General features: G+C 39.3%; 2 protein-coding genes and 1 long non-coding RNA gene across 5 annotated transcripts in view; 1 reads left to right on the top strand and 2 right to left on the bottom strand.

Annotated features, from left to right (window-relative positions):
* LOC136263621 (uncharacterized) overlaps positions 1 to 18655 on the bottom strand; it is a gene marked incomplete in the record, with an annotated part of 463802 nt that overhangs the window by 280560 nt on the left and 164587 nt on the right.
* LOC136263498 (uncharacterized) overlaps positions 5283 to 18655 on the top strand; it is a 28539-nt gene continuing 15166 nt past the window's right edge. The window contains exon 1 of one of the 2 annotated variants that reach the window (XM_066058052.1): positions 5283 to 5511. In XM_066058052.1, coding sequence (XP_065914124.1) covers positions 5437 to 5511 — 75 coding nt within the window. In that variant the 5' untranslated portion in view covers positions 5283 to 5436. Of the gene's footprint in view, positions 5512 to 13384; positions 13896 to 18655 lie in introns of those variants that run through there. The other variant, XM_066058073.1, reaches the window with a different exon arrangement.
* On the bottom strand, positions 6212 to 7651 carry LOC136263503 (uncharacterized). Of its 2 annotated transcripts, none has more exons than XR_010704667.1 (7): positions 7351 to 7651; positions 6935 to 7279; positions 6780 to 6887; positions 6692 to 6730; positions 6583 to 6637; positions 6454 to 6535; positions 6212 to 6399 (listed from the first exon to the last, which is right to left on the bottom strand). It is a non-coding gene; the product is annotated as an uncharacterized lncRNA (long non-coding RNA). The 2 variants fall into 2 exon arrangements; XR_010704666.1 differs by having other exon boundaries at positions 6940 to 7279; positions 7351 to 7645.

Genomic DNA, 18655 nt, shown 5'->3' with positions numbered 1-18655 from the left:
AAATCTCTATTATAAGCCGCATGTGAAACCATGCCCGTAGCCACCAGGCAAACGTGATTTGGACCAAGATGTGTGTGTAATTTCAATGTATCTAGTCAGACCTGAAATGGAACACACATTAATTACATACCACCTAAGAATCCTAGGATTTCTTAAGTGTAACATTTCACATGCTTCACTTCAAACAAAACAGGTTACATTTGTTCGTCTATTTTCAAGTGATTCCCAGTCCAGCTGGTCCATGAAATTACAATGGGGTCACATGTATTTGTTACAGTGCGGGCTGTCCTGTGTTGGATCTACTCTAGAGTTGAAATTTCAAGGTAGACTCACTGCCAATGTACTGACACTAGTACTGTTGTAGCATGTTTAAGTGGAGGACAAATGAAATAGTAATGCTAGATAATTTATGTATACAAATTTTTCATAATGAAATTGATATCCCATTTTGATTTGTACTTCCACTTTGCAACATATTCAAGAACAAGAAGCTACCACACTTAATCTCCAACCACTGTCATTAATTAAGATCTCACTAGTCTGTAATTCACCTTACTGTAGTGATTTTATTGATTCATCTGTATGCTTTCTTCATTTTCCTTTGAAGTTGTACCGAGAGTTCATAATAAGGTGGAGAGTGTCTAACTTGAATGCATTCACCAAACACCCTGCTTAAAGTAACACCTTAGCCTTATTTCAGAACAAAGGCTTTACCTTCTTCAGCAACACTAATCAACAGTTTTCTACCCCCCCAGTAAAGGTGTTGATTTGATGAAAGGTGAACTTTACACAGGGTGTTTGTACAGGCCATACTGAGAGTTAGACACTCTCCCCATACAAATCAGTATTACGAACTCTTGGTTGTACAGTATAGGTAAACAAAGATAAGTTTCTCTCCCATCTTATTCTAGGATTTCTATTGACAAGGAAAATTCAATTATTTGTATACAGGCTCAAAATTGAGAAAATATAAAGAAAGTGAATTAATATTATACAGTCAGTTTGCTTTTGGATATTTAATGTCTCCAACCACAACAAAAATTCGATGAATTCATGCATCTCATCACTGGTTGTCTGAACTTTCTGAAAGTGATACCTCACTCAATCAACCATATAATCTGTTTATTAGACTGAATAAAGTCATGATTACCTAAACAATCACTTAATTAATGTTTTATAATTATCCTATTCCATTTTCCTGGAGGTTCCACTGATAAAATGCAATTTCAGCAATGATAGCAGCTAGCCAAGCTGCAAGTTGATTCAAAAAGCACTCCACTCTGTAAAATAGACCCCATCCAGAATTCAACTCAGTACTCAGGCTGAGATATCTGACAATAGTCCACTACTCTGTTAATGAATCATTGATGTTCACACAATATAGCCTCCTTGAGGTATCTGAATGTTTGCTCCTCACACACTGCACAAAATTCCTTTAGATTCTGCTTAGACTGAGTTGATTCAGCTTGTCACCATACTTGTTTCCTTTGTAGTGTAGCTAATGACACATACCGATTAGAAAGGCTGGGCCTCAGACTGTACATTCTAAAGTCAAGTAAGTAAAAATAACTCACATACTAGTAAAAACAAGTCATGCATTAAGTTCCCTACTTGATATATCCGAAGATGAACACACTGAGTCAGCTATTCCCACAATTAGTACTTCGTTACTAATGACAACCAACAAGAACCCACAATCGATCCTTAAATTCGTTTTATCTTTCTTGGGGTACGTTTGATTACCTGCTGGAAGTGCCACTGATAACTTGTACAGCAATGGTAAGCTGCAAGCTTCAATCTGAGAAAGCATTCCGTTCCGTAGTTTAGTCTATCATTCCGTTCCGTTCCGTTCCGTTCCGTTCCGTAGAATAGTCCCCACCTTTTATAGCAAATTTTGTAAGTGTGCGACAAGAGGAAGAAAAATAAGAAGAAAACAAAAACCAAGAAACTAATCCAATTTTTGAAGTCGCATATCTCGGGTAGCTACGCTTGAAGCGATTTCGCTCAAATTTGGAATGTGGAGTACTGAAGTTGGAGGTAGTGTCGAGAGTTCATCTACAAAAACGTTACCCAGCAGAGCATTCAGCTACAAACAAGTTACCTTTAGAGAGTTCTGCTACAAACAAGCTACCCATGCAGCAGAGAGTTCAGCTACAAGCAAATCACCTAGTCTGGCGCCGCCCGCCCCTTCGCAAAAAGTAAGGGTCTGGTGAAATACAAATACCTAATCATTTCAAAAGGAATTCAATTAGACAGCGCACGTAATGCTTGTTACGTCAGATAATTGCACTTCAATTCGAACAAAAGCATTGTGTTGCCAAGGCGATTTCTGTGTGAACGTCATTGGCATGCACTAATTGGCTAGCGCCGAATCTGGGCGCTAGAAATGATTTAGTATCTGTATTTCACCAGACCCTTACTTTATGCGAAGGGGCGGGCGGCGCCAGACTACAAATCACCATAGCTACAAACAAATCACCCTGTAGAAAGTTCACCTATATATATATACTAGCCACCCAGTAGAGAATTCAGTTACAAACAAGTAACCGAGTAGAGAGTTCAGCTACTTTTGTAACTAAGTTACATGGTAAATTAAAGTAACTATAATAATATAACTACAGTAGTTACATAGTAATTTGTAACAAGGATTAATTAACTGTCCAAAATTGTAACAAGTGGATAGTTACATACTGTTGGCCTGCTGAGAAAAATTCATTTATATAAAAAAATTATGTAACTATAAAAAATATAACTATGTTTAAATCCTTTACACTTTGTTTCTCCTACCTGTAGTAAAGAAAAAAGACAGATAAAAAGAGGCCCCAAAGCTGACCCTTGGCCTGCTTTGGAGTACCCAAAATAAATACAAAAACAATAATATTTAATCAATTGAATTATATCTGTACATGTACTTAATTCTGAGTCCTGTACATTATAAATAAGTAAATATATAAATAATAAGTAAAAGAAGTGATAGCAAATCCAAAACAGCCAAGCTGTACAAAAAGGGTGTGTCCCCCAAAATCCATGGTGAAAAAAGATGTGAAATTCACGTTAGCGGCCAAGAAATGGTCGTGATGGTATAGGTAAATGGCTAAAAAAAATTTAAACAACAAATCACCTGAATTGTCTACCATCACAGCCATTCTTGGCCGCTAACTTGTGAATTTCACAACTTTTTTCACCATGGCTTTTTGGGGCTGTACTTTTTTTATAGCTTGGTTAGATTTATAATATCGTACAAGTATTCCCTATTAGGCTACTGTAGCATTATGTTCAATGCTTTCAGGCATCTATTGTGTTTATAATTATGCCAGCATAAGCGGAAGGTCCCTATCTGGAGATTTGAAGTGGCATAAATGCTTGGATGAGAGATCAAAATCAATTTGTGAGCAGCATGGAGTTATTCAATGCGAACATTGTCAACCTTAGTTGAGGAGTGTTGGGGGCCCGGCCATACACCATATAGAAAATGTTATCCACCAGTGTGACCACAAGTTTTTGCTTTGTGGAGGACCTGCATGTGACCCCGATGGGCAATGTACAGACAGGATAGGACAGGTGTGCATGTGTATGTACTGGTGTGCAAGTAGTATGTGTTGATGTTTGTTACTCATACATAATTATTTAAAATTACTGTTTAACATGTGCATAACTATGGCAGTATCAAAGTAATAGATTAGTATGTCAAATTTCCTTCCCACAAATACCATACTAGGATGTTAGTGACTATTTGTTGAATTTGCTAGCTACACATAAGGCATAATTCATACAATCCTGTTAAAGGCATTGCTGTTATCATGCAATATAGTGTTAATATTTTTCTGATTCCCTGTTTACCTGTATATCCTGTCTATATGTTATTGAAGCTCTATATGTGACCGGGCCTGCGATAATAGGGCATGTGGGCACATGATTTTTGCCTACTTTTTCACACTTTCATCACTCATAACTTTTTGTACTATTATGCTATGGCATTGCACTTTTCAGATCTTAGTTAGCATTTAATTGGTATCATGATGCAAGTTATAGAATGGAAATATACCTTTCCAGTATGGAGATATGACTTATAGAGTGATGGGGTGTAGTTTGTGCCCACATGCCCTGTTTTCGCAGGCCCGGTCACATATATGGTCAGAGGGACTTTAAATTTATTATTGCTTACAACATGATTGCTAATGAATATGACTGAGCAGTGAAATAGTTCAACTAAAGATATTTATCCCAAAAGTTCAACTCCATACAGGCTCCATGTTTGTGCACCAGAGCTTATAACCGATAAACATACATATAGATACCACTTAAGTTACAGCTTTAAAATTTATGTATAATATCAGTTTTCTAACTACAAATTGTTGGTAGAACCAACTGGTCCATCAGTATCAACCAATCTCTTTGATACCAGTACTATTTCTTAGTAGATCAAATGTAACTTGTGTACTTACAGTGTAATAATAATAAAGAGCGCATGATTTTCATGCACAGTAGCTACCAATGATGGTAAAGATTCTTAGACTAGTTAGGAGACTAATCCTATTTAAATGTAACCAGCTGCTTCTTCTCCTTCAATGTGCCACTTCCCATGGTGGTTGATACCATTAATCAAGCTTTTGATATTGCTGATCGGACAATCTGTAGCTATGCTGCTTTCCTTGATCAGACTAGAAATTATAGACCATTTTATACTGTTACAGGACCTGTCACCTGTCCACTGTACTGATACATCTTGCTTGCAATAATACCTATAGTTACATTGTCAGACAGGTGAAAGTTGTCTAATCATTTTGGACAATCAACCAACCATATGCATGCTAGCTATATAGCTGGTGACCTGCTATTCATTGTCCCATGACCTAATTTAAATCAGCAAATATTCAAGTAACTCAAACTCCATTTACAATTCAGTGATACTTGGCACTGGTTACTGTGCCATGGTAGCTAACTTGTTCTGTAAGTCATTAATTAGTAGTCATATTATTGAGGAATATCTTTACCATCATGCATACGAGTGTAATACTGAGCTAATAGCTAACCTGTGTGGTCATTTATAGCTTTGTTCTTGAGATGGGCTGTATTGATGAGCACTGAGTTTTACTTTTCACAGTTACCAGAATCTGGGGGCAGTCAGATAAAACTTACAATAGAAACTAGAAGCATTCCATAAACAGACTCCACTATGGTTGTTTACATTAGCAGCCTTTCCTAAATTCCTTCACAGCACATAAACCGAAGTATGAAAATATTGGCTTATTGGATAGACATGCAGTCTAGTCATAATTATAGTGAGTAACTACCTGAGTATTGACGTCATCGGTTATCAGGCAACGAGGATACCGAGAGCTTAGGAGGATACTTAGCAGAATATGAAACATCCTGACAGTGACTGATTATTATAAATTTTACCAAACAGGAAGGCGGCAAAATTGCAAGGAAATCATGCAGGCAACAGCTAGCAGTCTTGTGATCAATGGCTACTTGTATTTCAACAAGATGAAAATGCGGATGGCTGCGGTAAGTCTAGCTACATAGTCTACTGACAATTTTACATGTATTGTTCTTCACAGTACGGTAAAGTTTCCGTACAGTGTTTATTCATGTATCATCGCCAGCGTGACACGAGGCTTGACGTACGTATATAGCTAATTGAGTCGGTTCAATCTACGTCCACAGTTAGGGTCCGCAATCCGAAAAATCAACTTTTACAAATCGATACCCCTACCATTGTGGGATGTTCATTGTAGTATCCCATTGCTAGATCCACCATGAAACCGGAAGCACGATTGTTGTCTTCACAGCGGGGGGTCCGCCACTTTCTCGAAGGGTGTACGAGATTTCGAAATCACAGTGATTTCTCTGAAACCATGATTTCAATTGTGATTTCGTGATTTCAATTTTGATTTCGTGATTTCCGTGATTTCACCATTGTTGACTCTCATGGAGCTAGAACAGGTCCAGAAGCTTCGTCATCAGTAAACTGGATGGTAAAAGTTATACACTGTTAAAAATAAGGAGTAACTGTTACTCCCCTAGGGGAGTTCCCAGTGTAGGGAGGATTTAATACCCCTATATTTTTGTGGAGAGTAACTAACACCCTGCAAAGGAATAACAGGAACCCTTTGAAAAATCTATTGTAGGGAGTTTTAGTTACTCTAGGAGAGTTCACATAAGCATGCAAGGTGTTTCCTTTACTCCATGAAATTCTACAAATGACTCCATATAAAATCTCAAATGATGTTAAAGACATACAGCAAAACTGTAACAAAATGTTTACAATATCCAGCTTTATAATATTGGAAAGTCACTCAAGAGATCAGTAGCAAGACTTCATTTCATCATCAGCAAACGACACTTCACTGCCACTTCACTGGAGTTACTGCCTGTCACATGACATGTTATCAGCTGTAGTAAATAGCAGTATAGTAAAGAAATATTCAACAATCACACACTTGTTACCTGTATGGCTGAAGGTACATCACACGCAGTTGTCAACAAAGTGAAAACAATTCTGCCAGACTAGCAGCATTGGTAGTGTACACTAAAATAACCACAGTTGCTATCATGCAAACAGCACACTTTTGCTACCTGGAGTTCATCATTCATTTTGTTTGTCTACTTGTTCACTGATTTCCTGTGGCACCTGTAATATATGTTTACAAATTGATGCACAGTCACTGTATGTTAGCACACTTACTGGATGTTGTTTAAATTCTATGCTCTTGAGACATCCGTGCTAAAAAAATAATTATGTGCTTACGTAACTATAAACATTATCTCCTTACAGGTCTTGGAAAGTTGATGACGGAAGTCGAAGACACACAATGTACATTGTATCATAAAGATTCTTGTTAACTGCAGACGATATATCTTACTAGTTAATTCCAGTGAATCTGCATGTAATTATGTAAAGACACTGACAATGATACAGGCTACTGACCTTACCAGCAATATCATTGTGTCCGGCTGCTAACGTCAACTGAAAGCAGACGGACATGATATGTACGCCATGTTTAAGCTAGGTGGCTTTCCTCTCCTCCTTCAAGTCTTCAACTTCTTACACACTGAATACTAGTAGCTAGCGGTGAGTGGGCTGAATACTGTACGTACTAGTCAGTGATACGGCTGAGTCCGCCTAATTTATTCTTTCCCTGAGTCTTGAACTATTTCTGCTGTGTCACGATAAGGCGCCTAAACCCTCACGAGCAGTGGTGACTTCTGTTGGAACCAGTTTAATAAACCCGGCGTGTCACACGAGACCACTAAGATATGAGCTCAAACGTGCCTGCAGAAAGAATGAACGAGATAGTGAACGCCCAGTAATTATTCACGAACAAGTAAACACTTTAGTATCACCTTTTAAGCACTACAATTCCTCAGAGAAACAAACCGCTTTCAACTACTCAACACGGTTCTGTTGTTAAAGAAGTCATTTCTATGGTAATACTCTTCACTCTAAATAATGCGCTTGTAATAGAAATGGTATTTAATAATTATACATACGTATTTCAAAACATTCTTGACTCTTGAGTAACAATTCGTCCTCCTGCTTTCGTACTGTCTGTTTTCTTCACTATGTCTTGGTTAGTCTGTAAAATAAAACATGAGTCAGTAAATGGCTGCCATTGAAAAGGAAACCTAAATAATTACTTTCCTTTTTACATTGAGTGGCTAGAATTGAACTGGCTAGTTAATGGAGAAAATATCATAGTGAGACAGTCATTCAGTTCAGCTATGTGGCCTCAGTAGCTATAGCTATATATAGTGGCTCACTGAGTTCACCTTAGTTACTAGCTAGCTGGTAATGGGAACCCTTCAGTTTGGTGCTTTCACTTACTTGGAGTTCTCTTTACCTTTAGTGGGTTACTTTTACTCTCCTAGTAATCCGAATTCCCCTTTTAGAGTAAAATATTTTACTCCCATAGTTACTGCAACTCCCCTGTTTTAACAGTGTATCTTCACTAGAGTCTAGTTCGTAAGCAAAGATACTGGGGCCAAAGCTGTCTGGCTGAGATGATTCCAGGCACCAGTAGCAGTGATGGTTTGTGGTTGTGGTCGTACGGTAGTGCTGATGATTAACAGGCAAGCTAACAGTGTAAAGAGGCTGTCTAAAAATGAATAGAAGCCGTCCCAGAACTTCGTGCATAAGTTATATTCTAACAAGGGTAAAAAAATAATAGGCGTGAATCAAGGAATGCCGCACTGGCCTAGTTATAGCTAGCCGCCGGCATTTTTACGAGGCAATCCACGACTTATCTGCAGCCTATCAATACCATTATCCTCTTAGCCACACAATGTTCAACTAGACACCACTACCCTTACCACTTCATCCAGGTACCTAGCTACATGAACCGGCATTCCTTCTTTCCAAGAGCTGTCATCGACTGGAATAATTTGCCAACTTCAGTGATTGAGTCAGAAAGCATGCATTATCAAAAAGCTACTACATACTTGTGCTGTAAAGTAAAAATGGTATAGGCAGTGTTAGGCATTGTCGAGTATCGTCTTTACCGGTAGATATAATAAAGCAGTACTGTTATCTTGTGTATTTTTTCCTTGGAGCATTACTCACGTCCCCTTGGCACATCGGCATGCCCAGCAATAATAATAATAAAAGTAGCTGATGGTGATACATGTGATTAATTAAGTATATTGGAATTGGTTACTATTACATGGTTACGTGTCATCAGTGGGTCCACATGATTTCAGTTACACTTTTATCACTGAGTTATGATGAATTTAAAACAGTATCTTTGGTAGGAGATAGACTTGGACTCAATCAGTAATGATTAGGTAATGAAAAAGGTGTAAAATTATTTACAAAAATAGATAACAAATAAGTACACAGAAAAGTTAAGCACAAAAGAATACAAAGACTAGCAAATTACAAACTACCACACTAATTACAATAAACTAAACTACTTACAAGCTACACCTACTTAACTACATTATAAAACCTAAACAAAATCTATAATGTCCTCCGAGCAAAGAGCATAGTGTCTGAGGACCATTTTGGCATTGTATTTCCATAAAGTCACTGATTAGGTAATTGTTCTCCCTAAAATTTGTGTGCTATACACTGTTAGCTCCAATGCATCCTGCATTATCAGTTCTTCAGATAATACAATGCAAACCAGTATGATGCATTGCCAGCAATGAACATACCTGCAAAATTTAGCAGAACTTATAAACCTTATCTGATCAATATGTGATGTATTTAATCTGCATGAAGCTGACTTAGCTATATGCAGAAAGATAGCTACTTGTATGTATTACCTACCAGTTTTATAATACACGATAGATTAAATCACACCTGAAAGTTGACATAAACAATATCTCTGCTAACATCAGTAACGTGCACATCCCTTCCTTCACAATTGTATTGAAAACTGGAATGGCTCTCTGTTAACAACCCTGATCTCATTTCATATTGACTAACAACCACAGTGGCAGGAAACACCTAAGTACACAGTCAACTGATCTGGATACATCCATGGTCTTCATTGTGTATGCCAGGATTGTTTTATATGAAATGTTTGCTTGCGAGTTATGTAAAGATGTTTAGTGGGTCAGCTGAACAAGCAGAATCATATTATGTGAGCTAATCTTTGAAAAGTTACACCTAGTAGCTAGTTACTAACCAGTACTGACATACATATTTTCTAGACAAGCTGCATAATTATTTGTCCTGAAGCTAATGCTGGGAACTACTTTCTTTGCAAAAGTGTGCTTATAGTTTGCAGCCCTTCTACATGGTTTACCCGTTTCATCATTAACCCATGCAGTCACTATGATGTACCGTCACTTGTGGCTGCGAGTAGAGCCTAAATTGCTAGTTAAAACTGAATAAGATTCCGAGATGGATTCTCAGATCACTCGTGTGGCTCCAGCATAGATTTTAGAGGCAAATCTATGGCTCCAGTGATGGAAGCTTTTGACCATTAGTGGACTCAGCTTGGGCTGTAAAATTCTAGAGATTGGCAGCCGAACCAGTGCCAGATCAAGTGATTCGGGCCTTAAATCACTTCTGTTATGTTCCAATTAATAATATCGCGTAATTCAATGCGTCCATAATTTATGGAAATATACGGAGTTTTACGATTTTCGTTTTCAAAAAGTGTGATTTCTGATTTCTTTTGAGTGTGTGATTTCATGATTTCAAATGTGATTTCTGACGAAGCGTACGAGATTTCAAGAGTGTCGGACCCCTCGCTTCACAGAAATATCAATATTATTATTTTAGTATTTCGTGACGGATGCAAAAATTATTTTTAAATTTCGTGCTCCACACAAAGAACAGGACAAAACTTGCTGCTTAGCTAGATATTATCTAGAGTTGATGTAGTTAAAAAGTACACACAGTAATAAGCAAATGATTCACTGGGTTCCCGGCACAGGGTTGCTTTCTGTCAAAAAGCGGAAAACGATACACGAATTTTCGAATTCAAACTGCCCTACCAGCCAAGACAAGAAAACCAACTCTTCCTCATAGTGATGTGATAAGATTGGATGCATAGTCTGTCTATGCTGTTAGTCTGGAAAGGATCTGAGACTTCTCACCATCTGGGTGAAGAATGTTAAAGCTTTTGTGCGTCATTTCAAGGGATTCTCTCAGTGGTACCAAAGTGCTTTCCAGTACCTCTGATGCCACACTAATCACATAATTTTGTTTAGAATGATGATAAATGATGGTTGAAAACGTTTGGTAGTAGTAGCAGTTGGTGTTTCTGTGATTTCAAATGATGCAGTATGCCAGCACAGCTCACCAGGAGCTCCACCCAGCTCAAATAAAAAATGACAGATTTTGTGCTTTTTTTGGTTTGTTTTGGGATGTTGTGCAGCATAATGGCGAGGTAGGGTGATCTAGTGAAGATTTGAAGCTGCTGTGGAGCATGAGATGTGAAGTCAAATTTGGATGATTTTGCTGCCTCCCTTGATGCATAGCTTAGAGCGAGGCGTGGAAGCTGTGGATGAAATAATAATTGACAACCGCTGCTATCAAACTTTCAGAGACATATTTTTCCATAGTTTTAGTTAATAATTGATGATTGTTGTGGCAGCAGAATTGATAGAAATGGCTAGAAAGTGCGACCAAATTCTATAATGCTGCAGAAAATTTTGACGCTCGTCACCCAGATGGTGAGAAGTCTCAGATCTTTTCCAAACTAACAGCATAGACAGACTATGCACCCAACCGTATCAAAACACTATGAGGAAGAGTTGGCTTCTCTTGCCCTGGGTGGTAAGGAAGTTTGAAATCGAAACTTCATATTTCTTTGTCTGTTTTTTTCAAAGAAAGCAACCCTGTGTCAGGCACCCAGCAAATCATTTACTTACGTATTTCTGTGCATACTTTTGAACTGCAGCAACTCTGCATCGATTTGGCTAAGTAGCAAGTTTCATCCGGTCCTTCATGTGGAACACAAAATTTTACAAATAAATTTTCATCTTGCGAGGTACTGAAACCGATAGTTCTGTGAAGACAACAATCGTGCCTCCGGTTTCATGGTGGATCTAGCAATGGGATACTACAATGAACATCCCACATTGGTAGGGGGATTGATTTGTAGAAGTTGATTTTTCGGATTGCGAACCCTACCACAGTTCACGTTGTAGCTACACGAGTGATTAGCTCAGAGATGAAGGATATATACACATGGTAAAAAGGTTAAGTCTATTAGGAGGTTTTATTGCAGTTCCAGTTCTACAACGGGTTGCGATCTGATTATGAGTCTGATCTGTTGACTGTGATGATACAGTTTCAGAGTGTTGCGATCGAATACAAAGTTGACTCCTGTTCCTGCGAACTTCGCCGGATTGTGTGTCAATAATATAGGATCTTGGAGTATTAGCTTGTTGTACAACTCTTCCAGGAACATTTCTGTTGTCGGTAGCAACCCATACTGGTGTTTTATCTGGCAGAGATGGCAGTTGCCTCACCCTATGGCGTTTGTCATTTGCGTTTCTGTTCTGCCTTGTACTTACAGTATCATCTTGTATTCTGAAATTGTCAAGGTAAGGCCAATTAGGGATATATGCAGTCTTCAGCTGGGGAATATCTGTACGAATCTGACGACCCATAAACAATTCTGTTGGGCTGAGATTACAAAATAGCAGAGGAGTAGCTCTGTAGCTCATGAGAGCCATGTATGGATCTGGGGAGTTAGCAAATAGACTTTTAATGGTCTTCACTGTCCTTTCTGCTAAGCCGTTTGATTGTGGATAGTGTGGGCTACTAATCACATGATCAAAGCCATAACAATCTGCAAACATTCTCATTTCTTGAGAGTCAAATTGTGGACCATTGTTGCTTACAAAAGTAGCTGCGATACCATGACGAGCGAATATACTGTATATTGCTGGACACGCTGCTGAACAGTTACCTTCTTTGGTCGGAGGATGAGTTTCCACAAGTTTTTCTATGTTTTGCTATTGGCAGATCGTTGGAAACTTTACGCTTTCTGGCAAGATAAGATTTTTGGAGAGCTCTCAATACTTGTAAAAGATTCCTTACAGGCGTTGAGTTTTCTGTCAACGAAGAAGTTGACAATACATCTTGCGAACTCCGACTAGAATAAGGTAAACCAGTAGAAAGCCACTTCCGTTAGCTTCTTTTGTTAAGCTCGGAGTTTCATCATCAGTAAATACCTCTATCTGATCATGCATTGTCACTATCCTGGTTATCTTCACTTTCATCACTAGAGCTCCCTGACACTCCGTGCCACCACGGTTATTGTTGTTTCTTACAGTATTCGCAGTGGTTTCAGCTGACACATGTTTCAGCTGACACATGTTGTGCCATCTTGAAACAAACAAACAAACTATATTGTACATATAACTACAATTCATTCTAGGATACTAGCACAATATGTTAACATTATGCCAGCATATACTATGCGCATATATTATGCTTTAAATTATGCTGGCATATTTAATGCAGGCCTATATATCTCTAAGGGGTAAAGTCTTGTTATGGCTTGATTAGTTGTTCCATTTGTTGTTCGTATATTTGCTGCTCTCACCAAATTTTCCTTCCCGTAAATCAAGCTATCAACAATGGCTAGTTTCCAATATATTCTTTTACTGTCATGATGAACCAGAACATTCCCCACTGCAATGTTCTGTCTGTTGTTACCTGTAGTCTTATGGAACTCATGTAACGAAGTGAGGTACTCATGTTTCCACCTTGAGCGGAAGTGTTGCTGTGCTGATGCCAGCTGTTTCACTCTCTTCTGAATGTCTGTGTTCTCTCCAAATGCTAGATCTACAACTTCATCCTCCTCCACTCATCTATAAGGAAGGGATGTGATTCTTCGGCCATAGAGAAGGTGAGTTGGAGTGATTGGTTCAGTATCTGTTATATCACATGAAACATGGGTAAGTGGTCGATCATTCAACATTGCTTCAATCTCAACGACTAGTGTCTGAAGCATGAGTAGTGATATGTGAGCTCTTCCTAATACCTTCTTTTATGACATCTTCTTAAGACCAACCAACCTCTCCCAAAAACCTCCAAACCATGGAGCACATTTTGGGATGAACTTCCAGAGGACACCTTATCTACCCAGGGCTTCCTTCAATTCCTGAGATTCCAGCAATGATGACAATTCTTCAGCTGCTGACAGATATGTAGAACCAGTAGCAGAAATTACTATCTGTGGTAGAGACTTACGGCTTGTAAACCTGTGAAAAGCTAGGAGGAAAGTGTAAGTAGATAGATCTGTGACAACTTCCAAGTGAATGGCCCTGGTAGTGGCACAAGTGAATAAGCAAATATTTACCTTTTGTTCAGTGTGATACTGCTGTACATGTAGAGCTCCTGTGAAGTCTACTCCTGTCACAGTAAATGGTGCCACATCACCAGTATGAATTGCTGGTAGTGATGGAGGATCAAATGCTAGGTAAGGTTTGCCAATGTGCTGTTTACATGTGGTACAGTGTTGTAGAAGTGTTCTGATGTACTGCCTTACTGTTGGTATCCAGTATTCTTGCCTAATTGGTGTTTAGGTGTTTTTCACTCCAGCATGAAATTTTTTTCTCATGAGTACTGTACATAATCAAGGATGTGAAGGAATGCTTGGGGGCGAGTAGGTAGGGGAATTTGGCCAACTGATCTAGTGGAACATTACGAATTCTACCCCCACAGTGGATGAAATCATCCTTGTCTAGAAAAGCCTAGGCTGTCGCACTAGTGATAATCTGTTAGTTGATGATGGTGCGGTAAGATTAGCCAATTCCTTCCAGTAGACTTACAATTGACAAGCTTTTACCCAATACTGTACATCTTGGCATTGTGTAGTTCATCAGGAGTGAGTGGTCCATACTGTTTGTTGCTGTGATTCTTCAAATTGACTAAGAATGTATTGACATAAGCAGTGACAGCAACAAGTTTATTAAGCCTACTGTAGTTGGCTGGATTAAATATTATGGTGTATCCCAGACTGATGAGGTGGAGATTCTGTAAAGTCTTCAGCTATAGCTGCAGCTGCAAGCAGTGAGAGTGGGGGATGATAGTGTCCACCTAGGCCATTGTTCTCCTGTGCATAACCATGATGGCCCCTTGCTCAAAAGTGCAGATGATTGTAATACCTTAGCAGTTATTCCTCTGGTTAGGAGGTCTGCTGGGTTCTCCTCTGTTAGGCAGTAGCCCCATGTGGCTACTAAAGCAAGCTGGTGGATCTCACTGACACAGGTGGACACATAGGGAGTTAGTTTCTTCTTCTGCTGTATCCAATATAGTATGATTGGCTGTCATACCAAAAGAAAAGTGGTTTTCCTGCAATGATAGGGATGTGATAATACACAGATTACTCTAGTAGCAACCACTGCAGCAATCAGTTCTAGGCGTGGCAGAGTTAGCTCTTTCAGTGGCGCAACACTGGTGTTGGCCATGATAAAAGTTGTATGATTTCCAGATCTGAGATAAACAACAGCAACATAAGCCTTTGTTCTAGCGTCTGTGAAAATGTGTAGCTGATCTACTATAACTGGGTCTTCAGTGAAGTATTGTCTGTGGATTGATAAAGTAGTGGCATTTTGTATCACAGTAGCTAAGGAGATTCACTCTTCTTGAATAGGCTGTGGTAGTGGTTCATCCCACTGTACATTGCTTTACCAGATTTGTTGTAAGAGGAGCTTGGCTTGGATTGTCACAGCGGATAGATAGCCAAGAGGATCACATATCTTAGAGAATTGTTGCAGAATTTCTCTTTTCATTATGAAAGTGTGATTTTCTCAAATCACTGTTTTGACAGCAAAATGTAAGGTGTCTGTGTTAATATATCGCAGTAAGCCAAGGATATTGAGTATTGCTGTCAGCAACATTGTCTGCTTTTGCAAGTGACTGGAGCTGGTGGAAGTTGGAAGCCCAGGCTCTAAGATTGAAGTTTGCTTGTTTCATTATGTTTCTGGCTTCCTTGTAGTGTTGAATAGCTTGTGTTGAGCTGTGACAACCACTAATGATGTTGTCCACATAAATATTTGAGAGCATATCTGCAGCTACAGGTGTGTTTATGTTCTGAGGGTGGCAGCACAAAGTGGCATGAAGCATGAAAGGTGAATTGGTAACACCAAATAGAACAACCTTGAAATAAATCATTTGTAGACTGCTTTTAGGATTGTTGATATCTGATGGCTATAAAAAATGTGTAAAAGCTCTGTCATTAGGATGCAAGTTAACATGTAGAAAAGCCTTTTCTATGTCGGTTGAGATAGCAACTTTTTGAGATCTGAAGCGTAAGATAGTTGAACATAAATTATTCACAGGCAGCATGAGGTTTCATTGAAAACAGGTACAATCTCCATTTCCAACTACCAACTGTCACTACATTCCACACCATGCTGTGAAGAAAGATTCTCCTACAACCCCCATTAGAATAGTGTACAACTGCAGTAGTCTTGCTTCACAGAACACACCGAGCCTTAATGACTGTCTTCATTGAGAATATTGCCATAAGTGGTAAGGAGTTCAGGAGCTTGTGGCAATTTCTTAACTAGTGATCGTGCTCTTCTTTCACACAAAGCAAAATTAGTTGGCAAAGGAGTGTGGTTAGGTTTTCACGGAAACTTAGCAGTGTAGGATCCATCTGGTAAGCGAGTGATGTTTGAATCAATGTATGTCTGAGTTGTAGAGTCATTCTTGTCATTAACTGTGATCGGTGATGTACCTGTAGATTCAATTGTCTAGAACTTTTGTAAATCATACTCATGCATGCAGTGACTTCTAGTACATTAGTACGAAGGATAGCAGTAGAAAGGTCTGATGTGTTTGGCATGGGTCCAGAGAGTAAGTATCCTATCTTAGATTTCACAGCTGTTTGTCCATTGCCTCGCACAATGTGATTTTCTATGATGTTTCAGTAGTAGTCCGCCCTGATCAATAATGAAATCTGAATGTGTCTGTTGGTGGTTACTAGGTGAGCAAGAGGGAGATTGCTTAGATATGGTAGTTGGGAAATGTCACTCGCTACTATGCTCTGCATAGGAGTAGCACAATCATAGTACAATCAAAACTGATAGTGGTAGGTGTTCCCCTGAATTGGTGAGTAAATGAATCTTTGCCACATTCAGAGTGCAGATGGAAGCACTGTGAGCATAGGTGGCAGAAAGGGGGGGTAGGGGGCTGAAGCCTCCCCTATCACACCGAAATTATCCTTCTTGGAGTGGGGTTGAATACAGTGATAAAGATTGAGATACTCTAATAGAGCAGTCACTCTAATAAAATAGTCACAGTATTAGAGCAGTGTGTAGCGAGCTATGTAAGGATTTTTATGTAGTTTATCAGCTATAAATGTGTAGCTGGTGGGGTGGGTAGCTATTGTCAGCTGATTGTGACCTTTTTTTGCCCACATTCTGTTTGATGAAGGCTCACAATGCTCCTTCATATCTCAATCACTGGCAGATGAAATGTGCCTTCAGCGTTACAAAACAGACCACGTCTTCCTATCAACATTTGGAACTCACAGTCAGGGGCAGAGGAAGTAGTTGATATTAGGGGGGGTTAGGCTGACTCAGACTTATGGCAATGAGGCACTACATGTCTCTGGTTTGGTAAGGTGAGACCAAAAAAAGTTGTTTGGTGAGTAGATGTGGCAATGGTAGCGATGGCAGTTTTTAGTAGGCACTTATACTGTTTCCCATAGGAAGGGATTTAGTCCTGTGCTTGCTTGTTGAGATGGTAGTAAATGAGCTAGTTGGAGTAGCCTAAATGGGTGTGGTTCATGATCTTGCTTCTATTTATTGCCTCCTATTATTAGTTACCCTCAGGGAAAATCCCTTAGATACCCATAACTCAAATTGGCCTAATATGGTGCATCTATAAATAGTTCTGTGTCCATTACCACTCCACAACAATGTGCTTGAAATTTGCCTCTTTCTCCACTGTAAAAGAAAATGATGCAAAGCTTGGCGTTAAGTTGTAGCTAGCTAACTAACTAGCTAAATAATGAACTAGACCAGTGGCATAGCCAAACCTGGGCAAGCCAGGGCACCTGGCATCAGACTACTTTGCCCCACCATCAGCCACCCAGAGTAATTAATGACGTGGGATGGGTAAAGTTAGCTACTCCATTATTGTGATAGCCATAACTTTCACAATACTAACCGTGTTATTTTCACCAATGTTTCAAGTTTCTTTCCAACTAGTAGATGGACAGAGAATAGATTAAAAATACGAATCTCAGCTTGTATGGCAGCTTGTAATTCTTCAATCTCTCGGCCATTCAGCTATTGGGTGATTCCTTGCTAGATTCTTCTTGGTTTCAGCAGAAAGGTGCTAAGAATGGTTGGCATGAGTAATGCCCCATAGGAATCTTATGTCCTTGCCTAGTGATGACAACTGTATATATGACTTCAATGTGTCATAAAATTGTTGAAGGCTTCCCAAGGAATTAATGGGATGTGACACATCCAGTAAAACTTGCATATGTGCATTCACCAGCTTGTAAGCCTGACCAAAGCGAGTTTGGAGTGATGTGACAGAGTGTTCATAGTTGGTGTTTGTAAGTGGAAGCCTGCAATTGCTGTTGATGCGTCTCCCTGCAGTTGGATTCTTGGGTAGCTCAATTGCTGCACATAACACCAGTTAAGATGGGGTTGGAGTGGACTACCGCATCAAAACAATCCCAAAATGACTACCATGATAAAGGGTCACCATTAAATATTGGTGTGGTGAACTTCTCGGACGGCTGACTATGTAGCTGGGGGAAACAGTATGGGTAGAAGAAGTGACATGTGCTGTAGCAACTGGTTGAGAGTTGGATGTGTTGAACATGAGTGTGCTGTGTCACTGACTACTGATAATGTGTCACTCACAACTGGACTCATTACTAGGGGTACAATTGGAGGTGTGTCACTTTGGGGCTATGCAGAACTCACTTTTGAGAGAGATTCAGAAGCGCCAGCAACATATGTAGTTGTAATGACTGAATCAGAATTTGTTGCCTTAACTGTTGGAGTGACAGCTGGTTTGCTTGTTGTTAACAGAAACTTCATTTGTGCAATGTGCTCATAAAGAGTGGTTTGTAATTTTGCTGACTCAATGACATCTGACTCAGCTCTGTTTCATCTTGAATAAGAGGTAGGATCTTGGCATCTAATTCGGCGATGGTTTCTTTTTACAGTGCAATTTTTCCATATAGCTGGTGAGGGAGACAATTTCTTT

This window comes from Dysidea avara, chromosome 1, assembly GCF_963678975.1.
Source record: "Dysidea avara chromosome 1, odDysAvar1.4, whole genome shotgun sequence".
NCBI lineage: Eukaryota > Metazoa > Porifera > Demospongiae > Dictyoceratida > Dysideidae > Dysidea > Dysidea avara.
This window is presented reverse-complemented; position numbering and strand designations above follow the sequence as displayed.